The 20823-nt window shown below is 24.1% G+C and overlaps 2 protein-coding genes and 2 long non-coding RNA genes across 7 annotated transcripts in view; 2 read left to right on the top strand and 2 right to left on the bottom strand.

The window, feature by feature from the left end:
- LOC122501330 (dentin sialophosphoprotein-like) overlaps window positions 1-20823 on the top strand; it is a 172580-nt gene that overhangs the window by 96482 nt on the left and 55275 nt on the right. The window lies entirely within an intron of this gene.
- LOC122501381 lies at window positions 963-8255 on the top strand. 2 transcript variants are annotated; one of them, XR_006301565.1, is made up of 4 exons: window positions 963-1217; window positions 4605-4987; window positions 6452-6494; window positions 8125-8255. It is a non-coding gene; the product is annotated as an uncharacterized LOC122501381 (long non-coding RNA). The 2 variants fall into 2 exon arrangements; XR_006301564.1 differs by lacking the exon at window positions 963-1217 and adding an exon at window positions 3996-4147.
- LOC122501387 lies at window positions 8496-13713 on the bottom strand. The gene is made up of 4 exons (XR_006301566.1): window positions 13553-13713; window positions 13290-13426; window positions 9289-9372; window positions 8496-8536 (listed from the first exon to the last, which is right to left on the bottom strand). It is a non-coding gene; the product is annotated as an uncharacterized LOC122501387 (long non-coding RNA).
- On the bottom strand, window positions 14534-16149 carry LOC122501348. The gene is made up of 3 exons (XM_043610740.1): window positions 15455-16149; window positions 15016-15357; window positions 14534-14938 (listed from the first exon to the last, which is right to left on the bottom strand). The coding sequence occupies exons 1-3, from the start codon at window positions 16038-16040 to the stop codon at window positions 14634-14636; spliced, it is 1233 nt and encodes a 410-aa protein (XP_043466675.1). The 5' UTR covers window positions 16041-16149; the 3' UTR covers window positions 14534-14633.

Below are 20823 nucleotides of genomic sequence, written 5' to 3'. Positions count from 1 at the left end.
AGTGCCATTTTTTTGTGTTAATAAGAAAATTTATTTTGCTTTCCAATTTTTTTCCATTCATTTATTTAAAAAAAAATTTTTTTTTCTATTTTCATTGTTATTCAGTCTATTCGAATTTTATTTATTTTGGAATTTCAATTGCTTTTTGAATACTTTCAATTTAGTATTAATTAAATAATAATTATTATTATTAATTATTAAAATTGTATTTTTAAAATAGAAAATAAATAGAAAAAATAATATAAACAGCAAATAATAATAAAATAAAAAAATAAAATATATTCCATTATTTTAGATTCGGCAATAATTTTAATGTAATTAAATTATTCAATTGCAATTGATTTTAAGTATTGTTTTTATTAATATTTAATTTTCAACTTCTCAAGAATTAATAATTTTATAATTATAACTTAAAGACATTTTTTATTAATTTTCATTTTTAATTCAATTCCAAAATAATTATCTGATTCAATTATAATTGAATTTCAAAACAATTGTCTGATTCAATTATAATTGAATTTCAAAAAAAATTATATTTTTATAAAAAATTAAATATTCCAAAATAACTAGCTAATTCGATTATAATTGGATTCCAAAATAATTATATAGTAAGAAATTGAATAAATCAAGAATATATTCAATTAGTGATGCATTCGAAATGGAAATCGATTAAAATTAATCGAAAAAACGAGAAACTCGTGGGAAAGAAATAAATACGTAAGTTCTGTCTTTTTTCTTTTATGAAAAAAGGGATTCTCGAATGCAACACGAATAATAATTATTAATAATAATATAATAAAATTTACAATTCAAATAAAATTGAAATAATTTTTTTTTGTAATCTGCGCTGTTGGTTCGTGCCGGGTCGAGACACCGAAGTCCTTCGTGAGCGATCGGAAGAGAAATGGAGACAGAAAATGATAGGACACCGGACTTGCCCGGAAATCTTCGAAACCTCATTAGGCGCTCAGCTTTCATTAGATTAAAATGTTATTCGATAACAATTTTTTGATAAAAATTATTTTTTGTTTTGATAAAAATTATTGAGAATAGCATGAGTCGAGCTAGGAATTTTTAACAAATTGTTTAAAATTTTTATTTTATTAGACAGAACGATAGCAAAATATGTAAGCGGTTTTTTGAAAGTTAAAATGATTTGAAGTGATTTCTCAAGTGATATTTAGACGATAACAAGAGGAAATACAAAATTTAAAAGGGTAAGTCAAAAAAATATCAATATTAAAATTTTGTACACTCGGAAAAATGTTTTATTTAAATCTAAAAATCGTTTTTCAAACTTATTATTTTAAAATATAATAGGTAATAAAAATTAGAATTTTTGTAACTTTCGGGCAAAATTTAAATTTTAAATTAATTTTCGATATTTTGAATGAATTTCTTTTTTCTTGATAAAACGTTTTCGAGAAAAAGAAAAATTTTCCTGGCACCACGTGTGACGAATTGAACTTAAAAAATATTAAAAATAGAAATAAAATTTATAATTTTTAATTTTTTTGTTGAAGTTCATTTAAAAATTAGAATTTTTAATACATTTTTCATACAAAATTTCAACACATTGTTCTAAAAATTGAAAAGTACTTTTATAAATTTAGATAATTATTTTCTTTCGCTAATAAAAAGAAAAGAAAAAAATCCAAAATCGAAAGAATTACAACTAGAAGAAAGTAAAAGTTCAAAAATAAAATGCAAACAAGGAAAATATTAAAATTTCTACTAATTTTTATGTTAAAATTTACACAATTTTTCAAATTTATATTTTCTATTTTTCAAAAAAATTTTTTTTTTTTAAATAAAAATTTTAGAAATTATTATTTTTAATAAAAGTTGAGGACTTTTCAATAATTCAGAAGCAGAGAGAAACGTTAATTCCTTATTGTAAACAAGAAAGTTTATGACCTTAGGCATTGTTAGAGAATTAGTTTTGAAGTTGGTGTTTAACGAGAAATTTAAATTTCAAAATTGAGAATATAATAAATCAATAATATTTTATAATAAATAATACATTTTCGAGAATATTTAATTTTTTCATTTAATATTTTTTATAAATAAATATTTATTTCAGAAAAAAATTAGTAAATGTATTAAAAATATATTTTAACTTTTATTTTGTACTTTTATTTAGTTTAAATAATTAAAAATATTTAAACATTATTAATTATTAATATTAATAAAATTATTAAAGTTAATTAATTAACGAAAATAGAAATAAGTAAAAATAATTATTAAATTCTCATGTAAAATTTTATTTTATTTTTTATTGAGTATTTAAATAGTTTTTTTTTTAAATTTTTTAATAGAAAATTACAGAAAATTTTCGAAAAATTTTAAATAGTAAATATTAAATTATTTTGTGGACTTTTCAATAATTTTGAATTGAAAGAAAAACTTAAACCCTTTTTGTAAACAAGAAATTTTATGACCCTCGGTATTGTTAGAGTATTTGATATTTTCTTTCCTTGTCTTTCTTTTCCTCAATGACAATGAACGTACAAAATTAAAATCGAGTCTTTTCCCCCTCTTATCCTTCCTTGAATTGTTAGAGAACTTGTTTTGAAATTGCTTTGTTTTACTAGAAAATTAAATTTCTAATTTTATTTCAAAAAAAATAATAGTAGTATTTCCTAATAAATATTTATTTTATAAAAAAAAGCAAATTTTTAAAATGAAATTATTAAAAAATACGAAACTTATGTAAAAATTAAAAATAAAAAGTGAGAATTAAAAAATTGCAAGTATGATTATTATTAATTAATAAATGAAATAGAAGTAAAATTATAATTTAAATTTCATGTAAACATTTATTTTTTATTGACTATTCAATTTTTTTTTTAATTTCGTAGTTAGTATTGTTGTTTGCTTCTTTGTTTCTTAACTTTTTTAATAATTTTTCATTTTAAATATTTTCAATTTTAAAATTAATGTTTTGAAAATCATCGAATTTTTGCAATGAATTTTATCAAAAAATTTTATAATAATTCAATTCCTTGCAAAAATTCTATTATTTAGAAAAATAATTGAATTCTCGCGAAGAATTTTGTAAAAAAAAATTTTAAATTCTAATTAAATTGTTTTTCAAGAATTTCTTTGAATTTTTTGAAAGTAATGAAGTTTCTTTACCTAATAATATTTAATAATAATTTTGTAAGATTTATTAAAATTTTAGAAAATAATTGAATTCTTTTGAAAAATTTTATAACAAATTAAGAAAAAATTTAATTCTTTCCTGAAATTTTTTAGAAAATAATTGAATTATTTCAAAGATTTTATAACGAATTAAGAAAAAAAATTGAATTCTTTCGTGAAATTTTTTTGAATATAATTGAATTTTTGCAAAGATTTTACTATTTAAAAAAATAATTGAATTCTTGCGAAGAAGTTTATTAAAATTTTTGAAATTAATAAGCATGAATAATTAATTCGTAAATTAGTTATTAATTGAATTTTCAAAAGTTTGAATGTGAAATTATTTAAAAATTCATATTTGAAAATTAAAAATTCTGTAATTTCAATAATACCTAATAATAATAAATTAAACAACAAAATAAAAAAGTAGTATTTAAAAAATTTTAAATACGATTATTATTAATTAATAAATAAAAATGGAAGTAAGGAAAATTATTTACTTAAATAAAATATATAAAATTGTATTTTTTATTGATTAATTTTATTCGAAAAATTTTATTGAAGTTTTGCAGTAGAAAATTATTGAAAATTTTGAAAATCATTAAATATTTGAAAATTTAGTTAAATTTTCTTTCAGTAACTCAGAATTAGAGGGTATAAAGTTAATCCCTTTTTGCAAACAAGAAATTTTACGACCCTCGGCATTGTTGAGAATTTGATGTTTTCTGTCCATCCTTGTCTTTCTTATCGTCAACGACAATAAAAGTACGAAATTAAAATTGTACCCTTTCCCCCTCTCTTCCTTCCTTGGTGAACAGTTTTCGCCTTCTACCTCAGCGAGTTTCCTATAGCATCTCAGTTCATTGACCTTCTTTGATGGTGTAACTAGTCAAATGAAAAGTTTTATTTCCTTAATATTTGGATTTTATTAACTTTTTTTAATTTCTAATAATTCTAATAATGTCAAAGTGAAATAAGGAATTAATGTCATTCTTGATGACTCGTAAGTACCAAAAAAATACAAAAAAGTTTTTTTTATTTAATGTTTCTTTTAATTTTTTAATTAATGGATTATTTATGTTTTTGTTCACCTTATTTAATAATTATTTTCGATATTTTAATAATAAATTATTTATTGAGATAACGTACTTTTATACATAAATTAAATAGTAATTTTTACATTCTCATAAACAATGAGAAGATTTTGGATTTTTTATTACTAATTACCAATTTTATTATTTATGAATTACCAATTAATAATTAAATCTCTAAATTATTTATTGACATTACTTCCTTAAATTAAATATGTAGTCGGTTTTAATAAATCATTATTTGTAAGAAATATTTAATTTAAATTTTAAAAAAATAAAACATTTTTTTATACAAAGAAATAACTTTTTTTAACAAATGGACTTTGGATGTAGAAATTAATTTTAATAAAAGTTATATTTTTTTTACAGAAAAATTGTTTTTTAACTCGTTTGGTGAGAAGACAGAAGTGGAACGAAACTCAAGATATCAGAACTGTTGATAAATCTTCGAAATCTGATTTATTGTTTAGCTTTTATTGTATTAGGATTTTTTTCGTCGAGTGTTACAAATATTTGTTAAATTTAGAATAATTTTTTTTTTGTAAAATGATCGAATGAATTTTCTACTGTAAATTATTTAGCTAGGGATTTTAAAACCAAAAAAATGCATTTATATTAACTAGGAACTTAGCAAGTATAAGTAAATAGTTTTAAGCAAAAAGAATTCATTTTACAAGAGGATTTATTCAAATTCAAGAGGATTCACCACTCGACGTCAAATCTATTCCAACTTTCTTCACCGAACTTAAGGGGTAAGTCGAAAAATACTACATTTTTCCTTTAAAAGTAAAATTAATTCAAATATATAATATTCAATTTTCCTTTGATGGATACAAAATTTTTCAATTTAATTTTTATTAATTTATTAATGACCAAAACAAAATGCTGTTTTTAATTTAATAATTAATTTTTTCTCTTCATGACATTCAAAATTAAATTTAAATTCCTTTTTTCAAATTTAGTAATACAGATGTTACATTTCTATATGAATTTCTATATTTCTCAACGGAAGGTTAAATTAAAAACATTTTTCATTAAAAAAACAGTATTATAAAAATTGTTCTTCTCCCCATGTGAATATTAATATATTAATTTCTTGTAACCAAATAAAATTTATTGGAAATTAATATTTAAAAATCTATAAAAAAATAAATGTCAAATAATTGTTTAAATAAATATTTATATGGGAAAGAAATTTGTGTTATAAAAATAGGGTAGTAAACGTAAAAAATTAGAAAAAGTCAAAAAAGAATTTGTAAGAAATAAAAATAAAAATGGTTATCATTAAAAATTAGTAAAACTTGAAAATAAAAATTGTTAACATTAAAAATTAGTTTAAAAAAATTTAGTAAGAATTAAAAATAAAAATGTATTCTTTCAAATTTTCAACTGTTTTAGTAGATTGAATTTTTTGTAACAAATATTTTAATGGAAAATTATTAGAAAATTTAAAAATTGTTAATTTCAATTACTGTGTTACATTTTTGCAATAACTCAGACTTGGAGAAATTTTAATCCCTTATTGTAAACAAAAGAGTTGACGATGACCCTTGCCATTGTTGGAGAATTTGTTTTGAAATTTATGTAAATTTATATTTGAAATTTATTACAAAAAAATAACAGAAGTAATTATAGTTTAATTATTTATTTATTAAAATTGTCATTTTAATTAATTAGCATTAATTAGCAAAATAATTTTGTCAATTATCAAAAAATATCAAAAATATTTCAAGACAAACAATTCATCAAAAAATTCGTAAAAATAATAAAATTAAAAATATGAAACTTGTAGCAATTAAAATAGTAGGTAGTACTAGAATTAAATATTTAAAATAATAATTAAAGTTCAAAATTCGTAAAATAATAGAATTCATACAAGAAAAAAATCTTCAGCTGGAAAAGCTACAAATTTTATTACATTGGCAATAGTTTAGTTAATTTAATTTGAGACTTTTATTAAATTAGAAAAACTTATCGCTGTTGCAGGTGAAAATTTTCTTCATGTAGTATTTAAAAATTAAAAATATTTTTCCAATAATTCAAAACACAGATTATTCCAATTATTGATTTTTATTAAATTTCATATTCAATTTATTTGTACATAAATTTTTCGAGTACGCATTTTTATTTATTTCACTTATAATTAATTGCAATTTTTGCCCTTTTTCGTAAACAATATTTTTCAGTCTTGTACAATTAACAATTTTTTTTTGCAGTGACGTTATCTCTTTGGTGATGGATTTTTCTACAATTATCTGAGTGAGTGATCAAATTATTCTTGTTTCTTCACTATTCATCTGTTCCCTCTTTCTTCACTACTAAGTAATATTCAATTCAATTTTAAATTTTAATTATAATACGAAAATTTTTACTAGTTTGAATTAGAGACTGACTTTTCGCTTTCAAATCAGTTACTTCTCTGATGAATAGTTGCTACTGAGAAAAAATATTTTTTAAAAAATATCTAACTCAAATTTCAAAGTAAATTTATTAACACAAATTTCTTTCTCTTTGTATTTTTTCACTTCAGTCTCCTCTAGGGAAAACGCATTTTGCTTATTCTCTGGAGAATAGGACAGTTTCTCCCACCAGTAGTAGAAATTGACTTATTCCTGTCGAATAAGACGAAAATGTCGTTTTCTTTCCCTGGAGGACCGACTAGTTTTTCCAACTCAGTCGTTCACTGTCTCTTTGGTGAACGGCTGGGTTACCTGCTTCTCTCAACTATCTTTTTTCTTCTATCTTTTTTTTTACATGTCTTCTTATTTTTTCTGTCTTTCTGTCTTTTAAGTCTCCCCTAGGGAAAACGGATTTTACTTATTCTCTGGACAGTGGGGCAATATCTAAATTAGTAGAAATTACTTTACTCCTGGCGAATAAGGCAAAGTGTCGTCTTCTTTCCCTGGGGGACCGACTTCTCTATCTACCTGGTAGAGCTGATGTCACCTCTCCTTTGGAGGGACTCAGTCTCCCCTAGGGAAAACGGGCTTCTCTTACTCTCTAGGGAGTAGAGGGAAACTTCTTCTCCCGAAGTAGAAGTTTCTCTTTGGGAGTAAGATCAAGTGTCGTCTCTTTCCCTGGGGGGACCGACTAGTCTCTGTTGACCAATGGAAGAGCCTATCAGTTCTCCTCCCTTCCTTTTGGTGGAAAAGACTTGCAACAAGCCTTTCTGTCCGAAAGAAAGTCTTTCCACCAACTCAGTCCTTCAAAGACTTCCTATTGAAGGACTTGAGAATTACCTCCTCCCCTTACCTTTCCCAGGGGAGAGTTTGACGACTTTCTCTCCCCACCTGAGAAACGAAGTCGTCCTCAAGGAGAGAAGTTGTCGACTTCACTCTCCTTGAGTAGGAAGAGAGAAAAGTCAGAAGTCGTCCTCAGAAAGGGGATGGCGACTTTCTCAATTCCAGAAGAAGTCGAACGGGTAAGAAGGTCACTGTGAAATACCGACCTCTAGAGATGTAAAAAAATTGATGTAAACCCTTCTCTTTTTCTTTCTCAAGGAAGAGAAGTTGTGGTGCTCCTCTCCTTGACTTCGACTTCTACTGAGAAGTGGAAAGACTCGGTCATTTCCAACTTCCCTACTCGAGGAGATCGAAGTCGGAAACTATCTCCTCGAGGACGACTTTGGTTTCTCCAAAGTGGGAGATTTATCCCAAGTGGAAGAGAAAGTCGTCAAACTCTCCCAGTTGGGAAACGACTTCTTTTTCTCCCTAGGGAGAGAGAGAAGTCGCCAACTTCCTCCTTTTCTATCCCTACCATTTCCTACTACTCCTCCAACCAACAGAGAACTTTAATTCTCCATGGAGAAAGATAGTAGGAAAGAGAGGGGACAGAAAAATCGGAAAGGTAGAAAAGTTACTTGTTTCTATCACTACTTTTTTCTACTAAGAGAGAAATTTTTCTTCTACACTGGAGACCTTTGGGACTGTAGCGGAACAACGTATGTGACAGCACCTCCACTATGGTTTTGTTTTGGGCGCGTGACAGTCTGGGTGTAGGATGGAATAAAGGATAATAAAATATTTTTTGACTTACCCCTTAAATATTGAAGTTGACTCCGGATGATGAATCCTCTTGATGAATAAAAATATTTTTTTCTGCTTAAAACTACTTACTTTACTAATTTCCTAGCTAATATAATTGCATTTTTTTAGTTTCAAAATTCCTAGCTAAATAATAATTTTTCCTAATACAATAAAAACTAAGTTCGGCACGAGATATCGAAGATTTCTGAAGTTTTCAATCACGCTTCGGTGTCTCCTCTTGATTCTCATCAATCTTCGATGACAAAAGAAATGTCTCTGTAAAAAAAATGTATGTTAAAGAAATAAAATATAAATTGTTAAAATTAACTCCTACGTCTAAAATTCTTTCTTATTTAACAGTTACTTATTTATTTAAAAACTATTTTTATATTACTGTTACAAATAAATTATTTATTTAAACGAACTACAAGTTTGAGTTATTTTCCATTAATAATAATTTCTTTATTTAAAAACTATTTTTTAATTAGTGTTCCAAATAAATTATTTATTTAAACGAACTAAAGGTTTGAGTTATTTTCCATTAATAATAATTTCCTTATTTAAAAACTATTTTTTAATTACCGTTACAAATAAATTATTTATTTAAACGAACTAAAAGTTTGAGTCAAGGCAGTAATGTTAGTAAATAATTTACTTAATTGTATTAATTGATAATTACTATTTAGTATTATTAAAAAAAATTATTTAGATTATGAATAAATAATTTATTAAGTTTAAGTATATTAGAAAAATAAAATTATTATCAAATAATAATAAATAAATAAAAATTCATTATTGAAGAAATTTGACAAAAATAATGAAAATAATTTGTAGCTGCAATTGTTATAAGTCTAATTAATATTGTGGGTTTTCAATCAATATAATTCTGATAATTAAAATTTTTTTCCAATTGTATTATTTTTTTATTACATTATATTATTTATTGATTTAAATTATTATTCACTGTTATAAATTGATTTACTTTTATAAATTGAATGCTTTAAAAAATTAAAATTTTCGGTACTTACATATTGTTAAAAATGACCCTCAGAGTGTTCAATATGAATTTCCTTCTTCAAAAATGTGTTGTAGTTTGGAAACTCTTCCATATCCTGTTCGACAGATAAACATTTTTTTTTGTTATTTAGGCACTTATTTCACTTAAAATTAATAAAAAAATATTTAATAATATTCAGTTAATAGGAGAAATAAAATTTATTATTTAATTGGTTACCCCACAAAGGTGGTCACTGAACTACTGCTATCAAAATTTCACTGAGGAAGAAGGCGAAAACTGTTCACCAAGGAAGGAAGAGAGGGGGAAAGGGCTCAATTTTAATTTCGTACTTTTATTGTTGTTGACGATAAGAAAGACAAGAATGGAGAGAAAATATTAAATTCTCTAACAATACTGAGGGTCACAAAATTTCTTGTTTACAACAAGGGATTAACTTTTCCCTCTAATTCTCAATTATTGAAAAATCAACTGAATATTCAAATATTTAATAATTTTCGAAATTAGAAATACTCTATTAAAAAGAACTTTCCATGAAATTTTAGTTAATAATTTTCGTTGTTTATATTTTTATTTGTTAATTAAAAATAGTCGTCATATTTACGAATTTAATTCTTACTTTTTTTATTTTTAATTTCACAAGTTTAGAATTTTTTAATTTATTTTTAATTTTACAATTCTTTTTTTAAGATTTTAAGAAATAAATATTAATTTGTTACGAAAAACTTAATTTTTTTTGTGAAAAAGAAAATTTAATTTTTCTAGTTAAGCAATGCAATTTGAAAACAAGTTCTCTAACATTGGTGGAGATCATTGACCCTATTGTTTACAATAAGGGATTTTGACTTTCCCTTGTAATTCAAAATTATGGAAAAGTCTACTAAATATTGAAATATTTAACGATTTTCCAAATTTTTAATAATTTCCCACTACAAAATTTTAAGAAAAGATTAAATTAAAATTAAATTAAAATTAAATTAAAAATTAATTTAAAAATTAAAATAAAAAGTTTTCATGAAATTTTAGTTGATAATTTTACGTCATTATATTTCTTTTTAGTAAGGAATATTTGCCAATTTAGTTCTTACTTTTTTATTCTACAAGTTTCGTATTTTTTATATTATTCACTTTTAATTTTTACAAATTTTTTTTCTAAAAAAATATTTGTTACAAAAGACAATTGGCTTTTTTTATAATAAATTTGATATTTAATTTTCTAATGAAACAAAGAAATTTTCAAACAAGTATTCTAACAATTGCAAAACGTCATTAACTTTCTTGTTTACAAAAAGGGATTAACTTTACCCTGAAATTCTTATTTGTTTAAAAGTCTAATAAAAGTGTCTAAATATTGAAATATTTAACGATTTTTCAAATTTTGTATTAATTTTTTTTTCCACCACAAAATTATAAGAAAAAATTAAATAGTCAATAAAAAATAAAAGTTAACATATGATGAAATTTATAATTTTCCTTCTTTTTCTTTTATTTATTGATAAATAATAATCATGCTTATAAATTTGTAATTCTTACGTTTTTATTTTTAATTATTACAAGTTTCTTGTTTTTAATTTATTCTTTTTTATTTTTACATTTTTTTCTAAAATAAATATCTATTTGTTACGAACAATTGAAGAAGTAATAAACAAGAAAAATGATTTTTTTGTAATAAATTTGAAATTTAATTTTCTAGTTGAACAAAGCAATTTCAAAACAAGTTCTCTAACAATGCTGAAGGTCATTAACTTTATTGTCTGTCATAAGGGTTTAACTTCTCTCTCTCTCTCTCTAATTCTAAATTATTGAAAACTTGTCGACAGTTAAAAATAATTTTTGAAGTTAGTAATTTGCCACTAATTATGAAAAAAAAATTTGTTTAACAAATAAAAATATAAAAATTGTTAGGGGAGAGTCTCCAGTTGTGAGACGGGTTTCATTTTTGACCCGTAAATTGTAAACGGGTAAACGAAATTGTTAATAAAATACACCGTTCAAAAGGTAACAGAAATACGCAACTTTTATTAAAAGAAAGTATAGTGTTTCGATGAACTCAAAAAATTTTACGATACATTTTCCGAGCACATCGCTTTTTAAAAAAAAAAAAAATGTCTCCAGTTGTGAGACACTCATTAAAAATTGCTAAAATTTAATAAGTTTGACATAAAACGTTATGTTTAGTAGAAATAATTAAATATATTAATAATATATATTATTATATACTAAATAATAATATTTATTCGCCAAAATATGACTATCAAATAAACACAATTTAATAGCTTGAACAAGAGCATTAAAATTGATTTCTTCTGAATCAATTGACTTTTTTCCACTTGACATGCCCAAAAATTCTAGAAAAAAAATCAAAACAACATTTAAATAGTATGCCTGCAAAGTCGTATTTTTTATGCTGCCCAGATGGGTGTTGACACCGTCTCACAACTGGTGATATGCTGTGTCTCACACCCAGAAATTGGCGCTATTTTGAAAAAGGAAAATTAAATTATTTTCAACCGTAGATTGGAACAATGCAATATTGCATCACAAAATATAAGGAAAACACTAAAAGAAAATGCATTACATTTACCTTTTCCAATTAATTAACTTGGAAAAAAAGTACTTTGTATTTATTGAAAAAACGCTTTTTAGTCGATTATCACACACAGTGTTGGTATTTAACAAAAACAGTTTATATATCCGCTTCGGCGTACACGAAAAAGTTGGCTTATATAAAAAGAAATGTTTTTATATAAACCAATCGGCTTTTTAATATTGCATGTTAAAAAAAATTGACTGTCTCACAACTGGAGGTGTCTCACAACTGGAGACTCTCCCCTACTGATTATATTTTTCTATTTTTAATTTGTAAAAAATATTTTATTAATTATTTTTTTATTTATTTTTAATTCTTACTTTTTCTTCATAATAAAATAAATAAATATTTGACAATTTTTACAAAGAAAATTTTGAATATGAAAAAAATTTTATTCAAATAATCAACTAACTATATAATTATTTTATAATCTTTTATATTTAAAATTAATTATCACATTGTCTATAAATTTTAAAATATTTGATAAGTATTCTAGTTTAGATTATAGTTTTAATTCTTACAGTTTTTCCTTGTTTTTAATTCTTACTACGTAGGTAAATGATTTTTAGTTTTTCTTGTTTTTAAATTTTTAATTCTTTCATTTTTATTTCCATTTTTAATATTTTTACACAGAATAAAATTCTTATTAAATTTTTGAAATTTATTTTTCAATTTAGAGACAATGTGATGAACGAATGTCTTTTATTACGTATTTTATTCTCTCAAAAGACCAGAGTCAACATTTAGTAAAATTTATAAAAAATTTGTTTAATAAAAACTAAAGAAAAAATAATTTTAGAATTATTTTTTGTTTATTTATTTTTTCGATTTTTACATCTTTTTTTATTTTTAATACTTATTTTTCTCCAAATAAATATTCCTTTCTTTAAAAATACTTTTTTTGATTATTTTTTCATATTTAAAATACAAATTTCTTATAAATTTTATTTAGTAAAAATAAAATTAAAATCACGTGACATCATCGAACACGTGGTGTTGAGAAAAAATTTCTTTCGCTTTAAAAATATTTTATTACGAAAAATATAAATTTTTATTATACATTTATATAAAAACTACTTCTTGAAGTAAAAAATGCAGTTGCCTTCGAGAAGAAAACATTTATTTTTTTAATCACAGAGAATCAACCATTTTGTAAAAATTATCAAAATTTCTTAAAACTTAGATAAAGTATTATTTATAGTGTTAGTAGTAGAAAATAAAATTACTAAAATTATTTATTTAAACACAAATAAATTAACACATTTATTATTTTAAAAATTAATTTAAGAAACTGTGTTTTAGAAAAAAAAATGAGTTCAAACTGACACCACGTGGCAACAATTTTTAAAATTTCAAATATAACAACTTTTTTTAGTTTATAAAATTATGAAAAATAATGATTTATCGATATTTTTTTGACTTACCCCTTTTTACTTCTCGTGTTTCCTCTCTCCTTGTCACTTTGAAATAGAAGATTCCGGACAAGTCTGCATTCTTCGGTGTCCTGTCGAGTACTTTTCTTTCTCCGATTTCAAACGAAATACTGCGGTGTGATGCGCCACTGCAAAATACAAATTTCGATTCGATTAGACAAGAAAGAAAATTTTTAATAAATATTTGTACTATATTATATATTAATATATAAATATTAAAATTTTCATTCACATAGATTATGATTAATTATTACCTAAGGCGAAAATCGTAGAGATGAAAAAAAGGTCGTGGGTGAAGCGTCAGGTTGATAGAAAGAGTAGAAGTGTTCTTAACGTCCCTTCTTCTTTCTCTTTCTAGAGACGCATGCGCACTGAGATGCTAACGAGCATCGAGAAGCAACTGCGCTTGCGTCACTACTTTCCACCAATGAGAGTGGCGCAAGCGCAGTTGCTTCTCTTGACGGTCGCGCATGCGTTGAGAGACAAAGACTAGCTGTCTCTTTTTATCTTATGCGTTTTCAAGTCTCCTGTGTCCTCTATTCTTATATTTCTATTTTCAAAATACTTCACTAATTGCTTCTATTTAATAGCTAGCAATTTTCAAAATATTTCACTAATTGTTCTTTATTAATTTACCTTCAGACACAGAATTAATAAAAATAATATATTATTTTTATTAATAAATAAAAAAAAACGTGTTCGAAGTTTTGTTTACAATAAAAAAAGATAAATCACAATTTTCAAAATATTTCACTAATTGCCTTTTAATTAATTATAATTAATTAAAAGGCAATTAGTGAAATATTTTGAAAATTGAGATTATTTATTTTTTTTATTGTAAGCAAGTTCGAACACGTTTTCGATAGCAATTTTCCGTTTCATACTATAGTATATTACGATACTAGGCCAGAAAGTTGGATTTCCTGGCCGGCGTGATATATAAGGCCGAGGCGAAGCCGAGGCTTTATATATCACGCTCGCCAGGTTATCCAAATTTCTGGCCGTGTGTCGTATACAATTTTTCTGTATCCCCAGCCGAAAGTACGTTAAATAATTATTGTTTGAATAATAAAATAGTTTAAAAAGTTGCCCGCCCGACTTTTGCAAAGTCGAGGCGAAGCCGAGACTTTGCTGGTCGGGGCGGGCATGAAAAAAAATTATGAGTAAATAATTATTTTAATATATATATTAAATTATCTTATTTTTGTGGCCTACATCAGTAAAAAATGCAAAGAAGAATAAAGTGTCAAATTTTATTCAGCAGGTAAAAAAAGTGTTACAATAAAAAATTGTTTGACATTTTCTTGTACAAGTAAAACTTAATTAATTATTAAATTATTTTTTTTCTGAAATGCAATTGCAGGCAGTAACATTAAAAACGCAATTGTTGAAGGTACAATTATCAAACTTCAAATTATGTTCTTTTGATAGCGTTGAATGTGTGTCATTTTGATTTTGATGCTCTAAAACTTCGTTATTTTGGCTTTTTGGCTGGGCAGTTGATGGAATTTTAAAATTTAGTTTTATTGCTGGTTTATTCGAGAATAATTTACTACTGCCAGGGACTGATTGTTTATTTACAGCTGGTATAAGTATCGGTTTCTTGGTTGCTGTCGTAAATCCACTGGTTATAACTCGATCTGTAAAAAATTTGTTAAAAATAAAAAGTGGCATATAATTATATTTTCTTCATAAAATTGAACATTTTTTAACTTACTTTTATCCGGATTAACGTCACTGGGGTTAAAATCGTCTGGAAAATCTGACCATTTTAAATTACGGATACAGTCATCTTCGTTTTCGAATATTTCCTGCGTATTTGTTAATAATTTTGAAAATTTCTTTGCGCTTAATTCATTGTGACTTTCATTGTCGCAGTCATTATTTCTGTTTCTTTTTTCACAAGTAGGTGACTGAACAAGCGAATGTTTTTTCAAATTCATATTTATGCCTGACTTTTCTGAAACCAATTCAGATCTGCGAATATGTGGCTTATTTGGATTTGCAAGTGTTTCAGGAATTTGCCCTTTGTTTGGTGTGATCGAATTAAAACCTCCTCCTGAAAAAGGTGGTTATAAATGAAAAGAGGCATATTTTTATAATTTATATATAAATACAATATAAGCATATTTTTGTTATAAGAATTTTGTTATTACTTGAAATTGGACTACATTCGGCAGGGTTAATGACGTCGGAAAAATCGGACCAAGATAAATTGTAATTAGATTCATTCATCTCATTTTCAATAGGTACTGCTGCGCTGTTTGATGGTTTTGAATGAATATTTGTTGTTGAATTTTTCTGAACAAGGCCATCATAAATTAATTGGCGGTTGAGCATAGAATGTTCTATATACCCTTGTGCAATTATGTCCGAACGCCATCTCCCCAATTGTTTAACCATCTGAATGTTTGCGCCCGAATTTGAAAGAAGCGTTGCTGACGTTCTTCGAAAACAATGACCTGTGTATTTCTTTGCATTGGGTAGTGTCAGATAGGAAGCAATTGCTTCAGGAACTTCGCCTATTTTATGTCTGCCAATGGGTTGACGAAAACATTTACCCTTTTGATAATTAACGAAAAATCGGTCACTGAATTGACCAGGTGGTCTTAATGAAATGTATGTTTTCACTTTCTCGTAAAAAAGACTCCCAATGATAAATTGACCTGCATAATCATTTTTGTTGTCATTGATGGATATTAAATATTTGTTTCCCAAGTCTTCCACGTGTTCATTTTTCATATTGGTGATTTCATCGCAGCGCAAACAGCCGCAGACGCCAAAAATAAGTATAACCTGCAAAATTAAAAACAGTGCAATTAAATGGAGTTAAACAAATATAATATATTCAGGGCCGTTAAAAATTATGATTTTTTTATATTAAATCAAATTAAAATTTTTTTTAAATAATAATAGAATATTTAATAGTACTTTTAATTTAATTAAAAAAATTTAACAGGCTTTTCACGTGTCAGGAAAATCAGAAAAAAATCAGGGAAAATAAAATTAAAGTTTAGTATCAATCATGTAAATTATTCTGAATTTTAATCAGCTAATAATTCAATTATTTCGAATATTTATCAAATAAAAATTCAATTATTCCAAATACTAATCAATTTAAAATTTTATTATTCCGAATGTCAATCAAATAAAAATTCTGTTTTTCCAAATGTTAATCAATTTTTATAGAAATTTTAATCCATAATCTAAATTTAATTTATAAAATTTTTTAACCTTCAAAAATCCAAGTATTATAAATTTTAATGAATTTACAATTTAATTATTTCACATCATATTTGTAAAACAGTGCATTTTTTAAAAATTTAATTCGTTAAAGTTGTAGATGATTATTTTTTTCCAATATTCAATAAAATTCTTTGAAGGAAAAATGATCATTTTTATTTAAATCATGATTGAAATGTAAACGACCTTTTAATTTTAATCATAACAGCCCTGAAATTATGGAATCGAAATACGTAAGTATAATAATTATTACCTTCATGGCTAAATATACATGATCTGAAGCGTTGTTCATAAATTGCATAATTTGATCCCACCTTAGTACCATCGATTTTTTCGGTTTATAACCTTTCGCATTGGTTTTTATAATACATTTTAAACTTATAAATCCACTAATGTCGATATTCTCTTTAACACTCAGTGTTTTCCTAAGCATACTCCAAATGCTCCATAGCGTAGGCGGTTTAAGTTTTTCTTTTAGTGATTCAAAATAAACAATTAAATTATTTTCTTCTTCTTTAGAAAGGGATTTTTTATTGTCTTCTTGCCATTTTTTGTAAGTATTATACACTAACAGATATCGATCCGAAGATTTCTTTGGTAAAGTTTTCGTTTGCACTATGATTTCTGCCTCTGAGTCGAAGTTTCTTAGGATTTCTTCCTCATCCGCGGAACCTTCTGATGAGGAGCTTTCCATTATCTTTTTTTTCTTACGATTAAAAAGCACGTTTTTCAGACGAGATTTTGACGTTATGCACACTTCATGCCCACATTACAAAAACACTGAAATAAGCGTTGTTATTTGGTTGCTATGCTAGACAGCCACGAAAATCTCGTAGCCAATCAGAGCGCGCGTAAGTTCGAGCCGGCCACAAAAGTCGCTATTCCCGGAGCCAAATCAGACCGGGAAGTCAGTACTTTCGGCAAAGGGATACATAAAAATAGATTTTATTGAATTTACACAAACAAATAAATTCACAACTTTTTCAAACAATTAAATTTTTGAACTATAAAACTATTTTAATTTTTTCTGGTTTTCTCTGCTTTTCTTTGAAATTATTTTTATTATTAGTGAATAAAAGAATAAAAAAATAAGAGTTTTTTAAGATGCGATTAAATTATTACAATAACAATAAAAAACAAAAATAACCTTCATTAAACGATTCAGTGACTTTCAATTATTTCAATTTTGATAAAATAACCGCTTGTTAAACAAAAAAAAAGAATAATCTCTTCATTAAATTTTTCTTTTTGTCTAAAAATAGTAGGTCTTGTAAATACCATTAAATAAATTAATTATTTAATGTCGAAAATAGGTCTTGTAAATAATTTTTAAATATATTTTGATATATAACAATAAAACTCTCGAAAGAGTGAAAGTCAACTGTCCATGGAAGACACTCGGCCGAAAGACAATTTATTCCTAAAGTGCATTTCCAGTTAATCCGTTCAAGTGGGCATGATTGTATATTAGTGCACTTTCACGTTTAATGTTTGTAATTCGAATACAAATTCATCTCGGAATTTCTCACGATATAAACAATTTATAATGCTTTTTCAGTTACTTTGCAAAAAGCCAAAAGTTTTTCTCAATTCCACCGCAAAGCTTTAAAAAGATCCTTAAGATTAAACAAAAAAGTATCCGTTCCCCAACGGACTTTTGTCTTAAAACTTTTTACTTTTATTTATTTTTTATGAGGATTTCTTTTTAGTTTCGTTTTACTATTTCCTTATAGAAAAAAAATTGTGTTTCACTAATCTACTAGTATCACGTCAATTTTTTTATAAGTAATAAAATTTTCAGAGGAATTAAATTATTTAAAATATTTCATACAATTTTTCAAAAATAATAAACAATTTAAAAACTTTTTATAAAATTCTAACCTCAACAGTTCAATTATTTTCACAAGATATTACATTTTTCACGAAAATTCAATTATTTATAAAAAATTTAATAAAATCCCAGACAAAAATACAATTATTTTCGCATAAATAATAAAATTCTTCACAAGAATTCACAGCAATTCAATTTTAAAACAATTTTTATTAGAAAATTCTAGAAGAATTCAATTATTTAAATTTAAAAAAAATTAATTAATTGAATAACTGAATGTTTGTTAAAATTGAATTCTCACAAAGAATTTTATCAACAAATTTTTAAATAATTGAATTCTTCTAACGAATTTGAATAAAATTTTAACGAATAATTACATTTTTCGAGGAATTTGATTAAAATTGTATCAAAAGTAATTAAAATCCAGCGATGAGTTTTATTATTTATGAAAATAATTAAAATTTTCGCAAGAATTTTATTAAAATTTTTCTTAATTATTGCAAGGAATTTTATTCAAGTTTATAAAAATAATTGAATTCTTGAAAGGAACTAGTTGTTACATTTTTTTTAAATAATTGAATTCTTGCGACAAATTTTATAAAAATCTTTTTAAATAATTGATGTTTTTCGAAAAAAAATTTCAAATTATGTATTTTAAATAATTGAATTCCTTTATAAATTTTATTACTTATGAAAATAATTGAATTATTTCGAAGAAATTTATTAAAAATTTTGTAAATAATTGAATTCCTGTGAAATTTTGCCAAGATTTTTGTAAATTTTTTTTAAATACTTGAATTTTGAAGAAGAATTTTATTAATCAAATTTTTAAGAATAATTACATTTTTTAAGCAATTTCTGTAAAATTGTATTAACAATAATTGAAATCCTGCGATGAATTTTATTATTTATGAAAATAATTGAATAGTTGCTAAGAATTTTATTGAAATTTTCAAAAATAATTGAATTCCTGAGAAGAATTTTATTATTTATGAAAATAATTGAATTATTGCGAAAAATTGTATTAAAATGTTTAAAAATAATTGAATTTCCGAGAAGAAATTTATTACTTTTAAAAATAATTGAATTCTTGTGATGAACATTGTTATTTATAAAGACAATAATTGAATTTTGCAAAGAATTTTATTAAAATGCCTCAAAATAATTGAATTTTTGGTAATAATTTTGTTATTAATCAACATAATTAAATACTTTCGAAGAATTATTTATGTAAATAATTGAATTTTTGGAAAGAATTTTATTAAAATCTAAAAGAATAATTGAATTATTTAAAAAAAAGTGTAATTAAAATTGTATTAAAAATAATTTATTTCTTTCGAAATAAATAATTGATATTTTTGAGAAATTGAAATCAAATTTTTAAGAATATTTACTTTTTTTTGAGCAATTCCTGTAAAATTGTATTAAAAATAATTGAAATCCTGCGATGAATTTTATCATTTATGAAAATAATTGAATAGTTGCTAAGAATTTTATTAAAATTTTCAAAAATAATTGAATTCTTGAGAAGAATTTTATTATTTATGAAAATAATTGAATTTTTGCGAAAAATTGTATTAAAATGTTTAAAAATAATTGAATTTTTGTGAAATTTTGCCAAGAATTTTAGTAAAATTTATTAAAATAATTGAATTTCGAAGAAGAATTTTATTATTTAGGTATAAAGATAATTGAAATTTTGACGAGAATTTTTTGTAAAAGTTTTGAACATAATTGAATTTCGGCGAAGAATTTTTATAACTTTTGAAACTAATTGAATTTCTGCGAAGATTTTTTATAACTTTCGAAAATAATTGAATTTCTGGAATGATTTGTAACTTTTCCAAAATTCAATTTTGTTTAGTATTTTTAACTAAAATTATTTTATAAATCTAGTATTTACTAAAATTATAAAAATTAAATTCATTAAATAATTTTGGATAGCTACTTTTTTAGTGTTAAAGCTAATTTTTGACTATTGAGTAGTACTACTAACAACTAGTACTGTTAGTAACTGTAACTATTAACTAGTACTACTAACTAGGATTCTCTAAATCTGAATTAGTGCGGATTCGTTTACCAATTTGAATTAGTAACATTTTTTAGTAATTTTTACTAATATTTTACTAATTGCTAGTAGAAAATTACTAATTCAATTAGTAGAAAGTATTTTTTACTATTTTAAATTAGTAAATTTTCTATTAATAATTAGTAAAAAAACTACTAAAAATTAGTAAAAACAGTTACTAATTCAATTGGTAAACGAATCCGCACTATTTCATTAGTGGAAAACTACTAATTCAGATTTAGAGAGTAGCAACTATAAAAAAAGAAAAGTCGAGAAAAGTTTGTAAAGACACTTTTTCTAAATATAAAATTGTCGATTTAGAGAAAAAAAAGAAACAGAAAAAAAGAACACTTTGAATAATTGAAAAGCCGATGAATGGAGGC

The sequence above is a fragment of the Leptopilina heterotoma genome, unplaced genomic scaffold (assembly GCF_015476425.1).
Source record: "Leptopilina heterotoma isolate Lh14 unplaced genomic scaffold, ASM1547642v1 Lhet_103, whole genome shotgun sequence".
Taxonomy (NCBI): Eukaryota; Metazoa; Arthropoda; class Insecta; order Hymenoptera; family Figitidae; genus Leptopilina; species Leptopilina heterotoma.
This window is presented reverse-complemented; position numbering and strand designations above follow the sequence as displayed.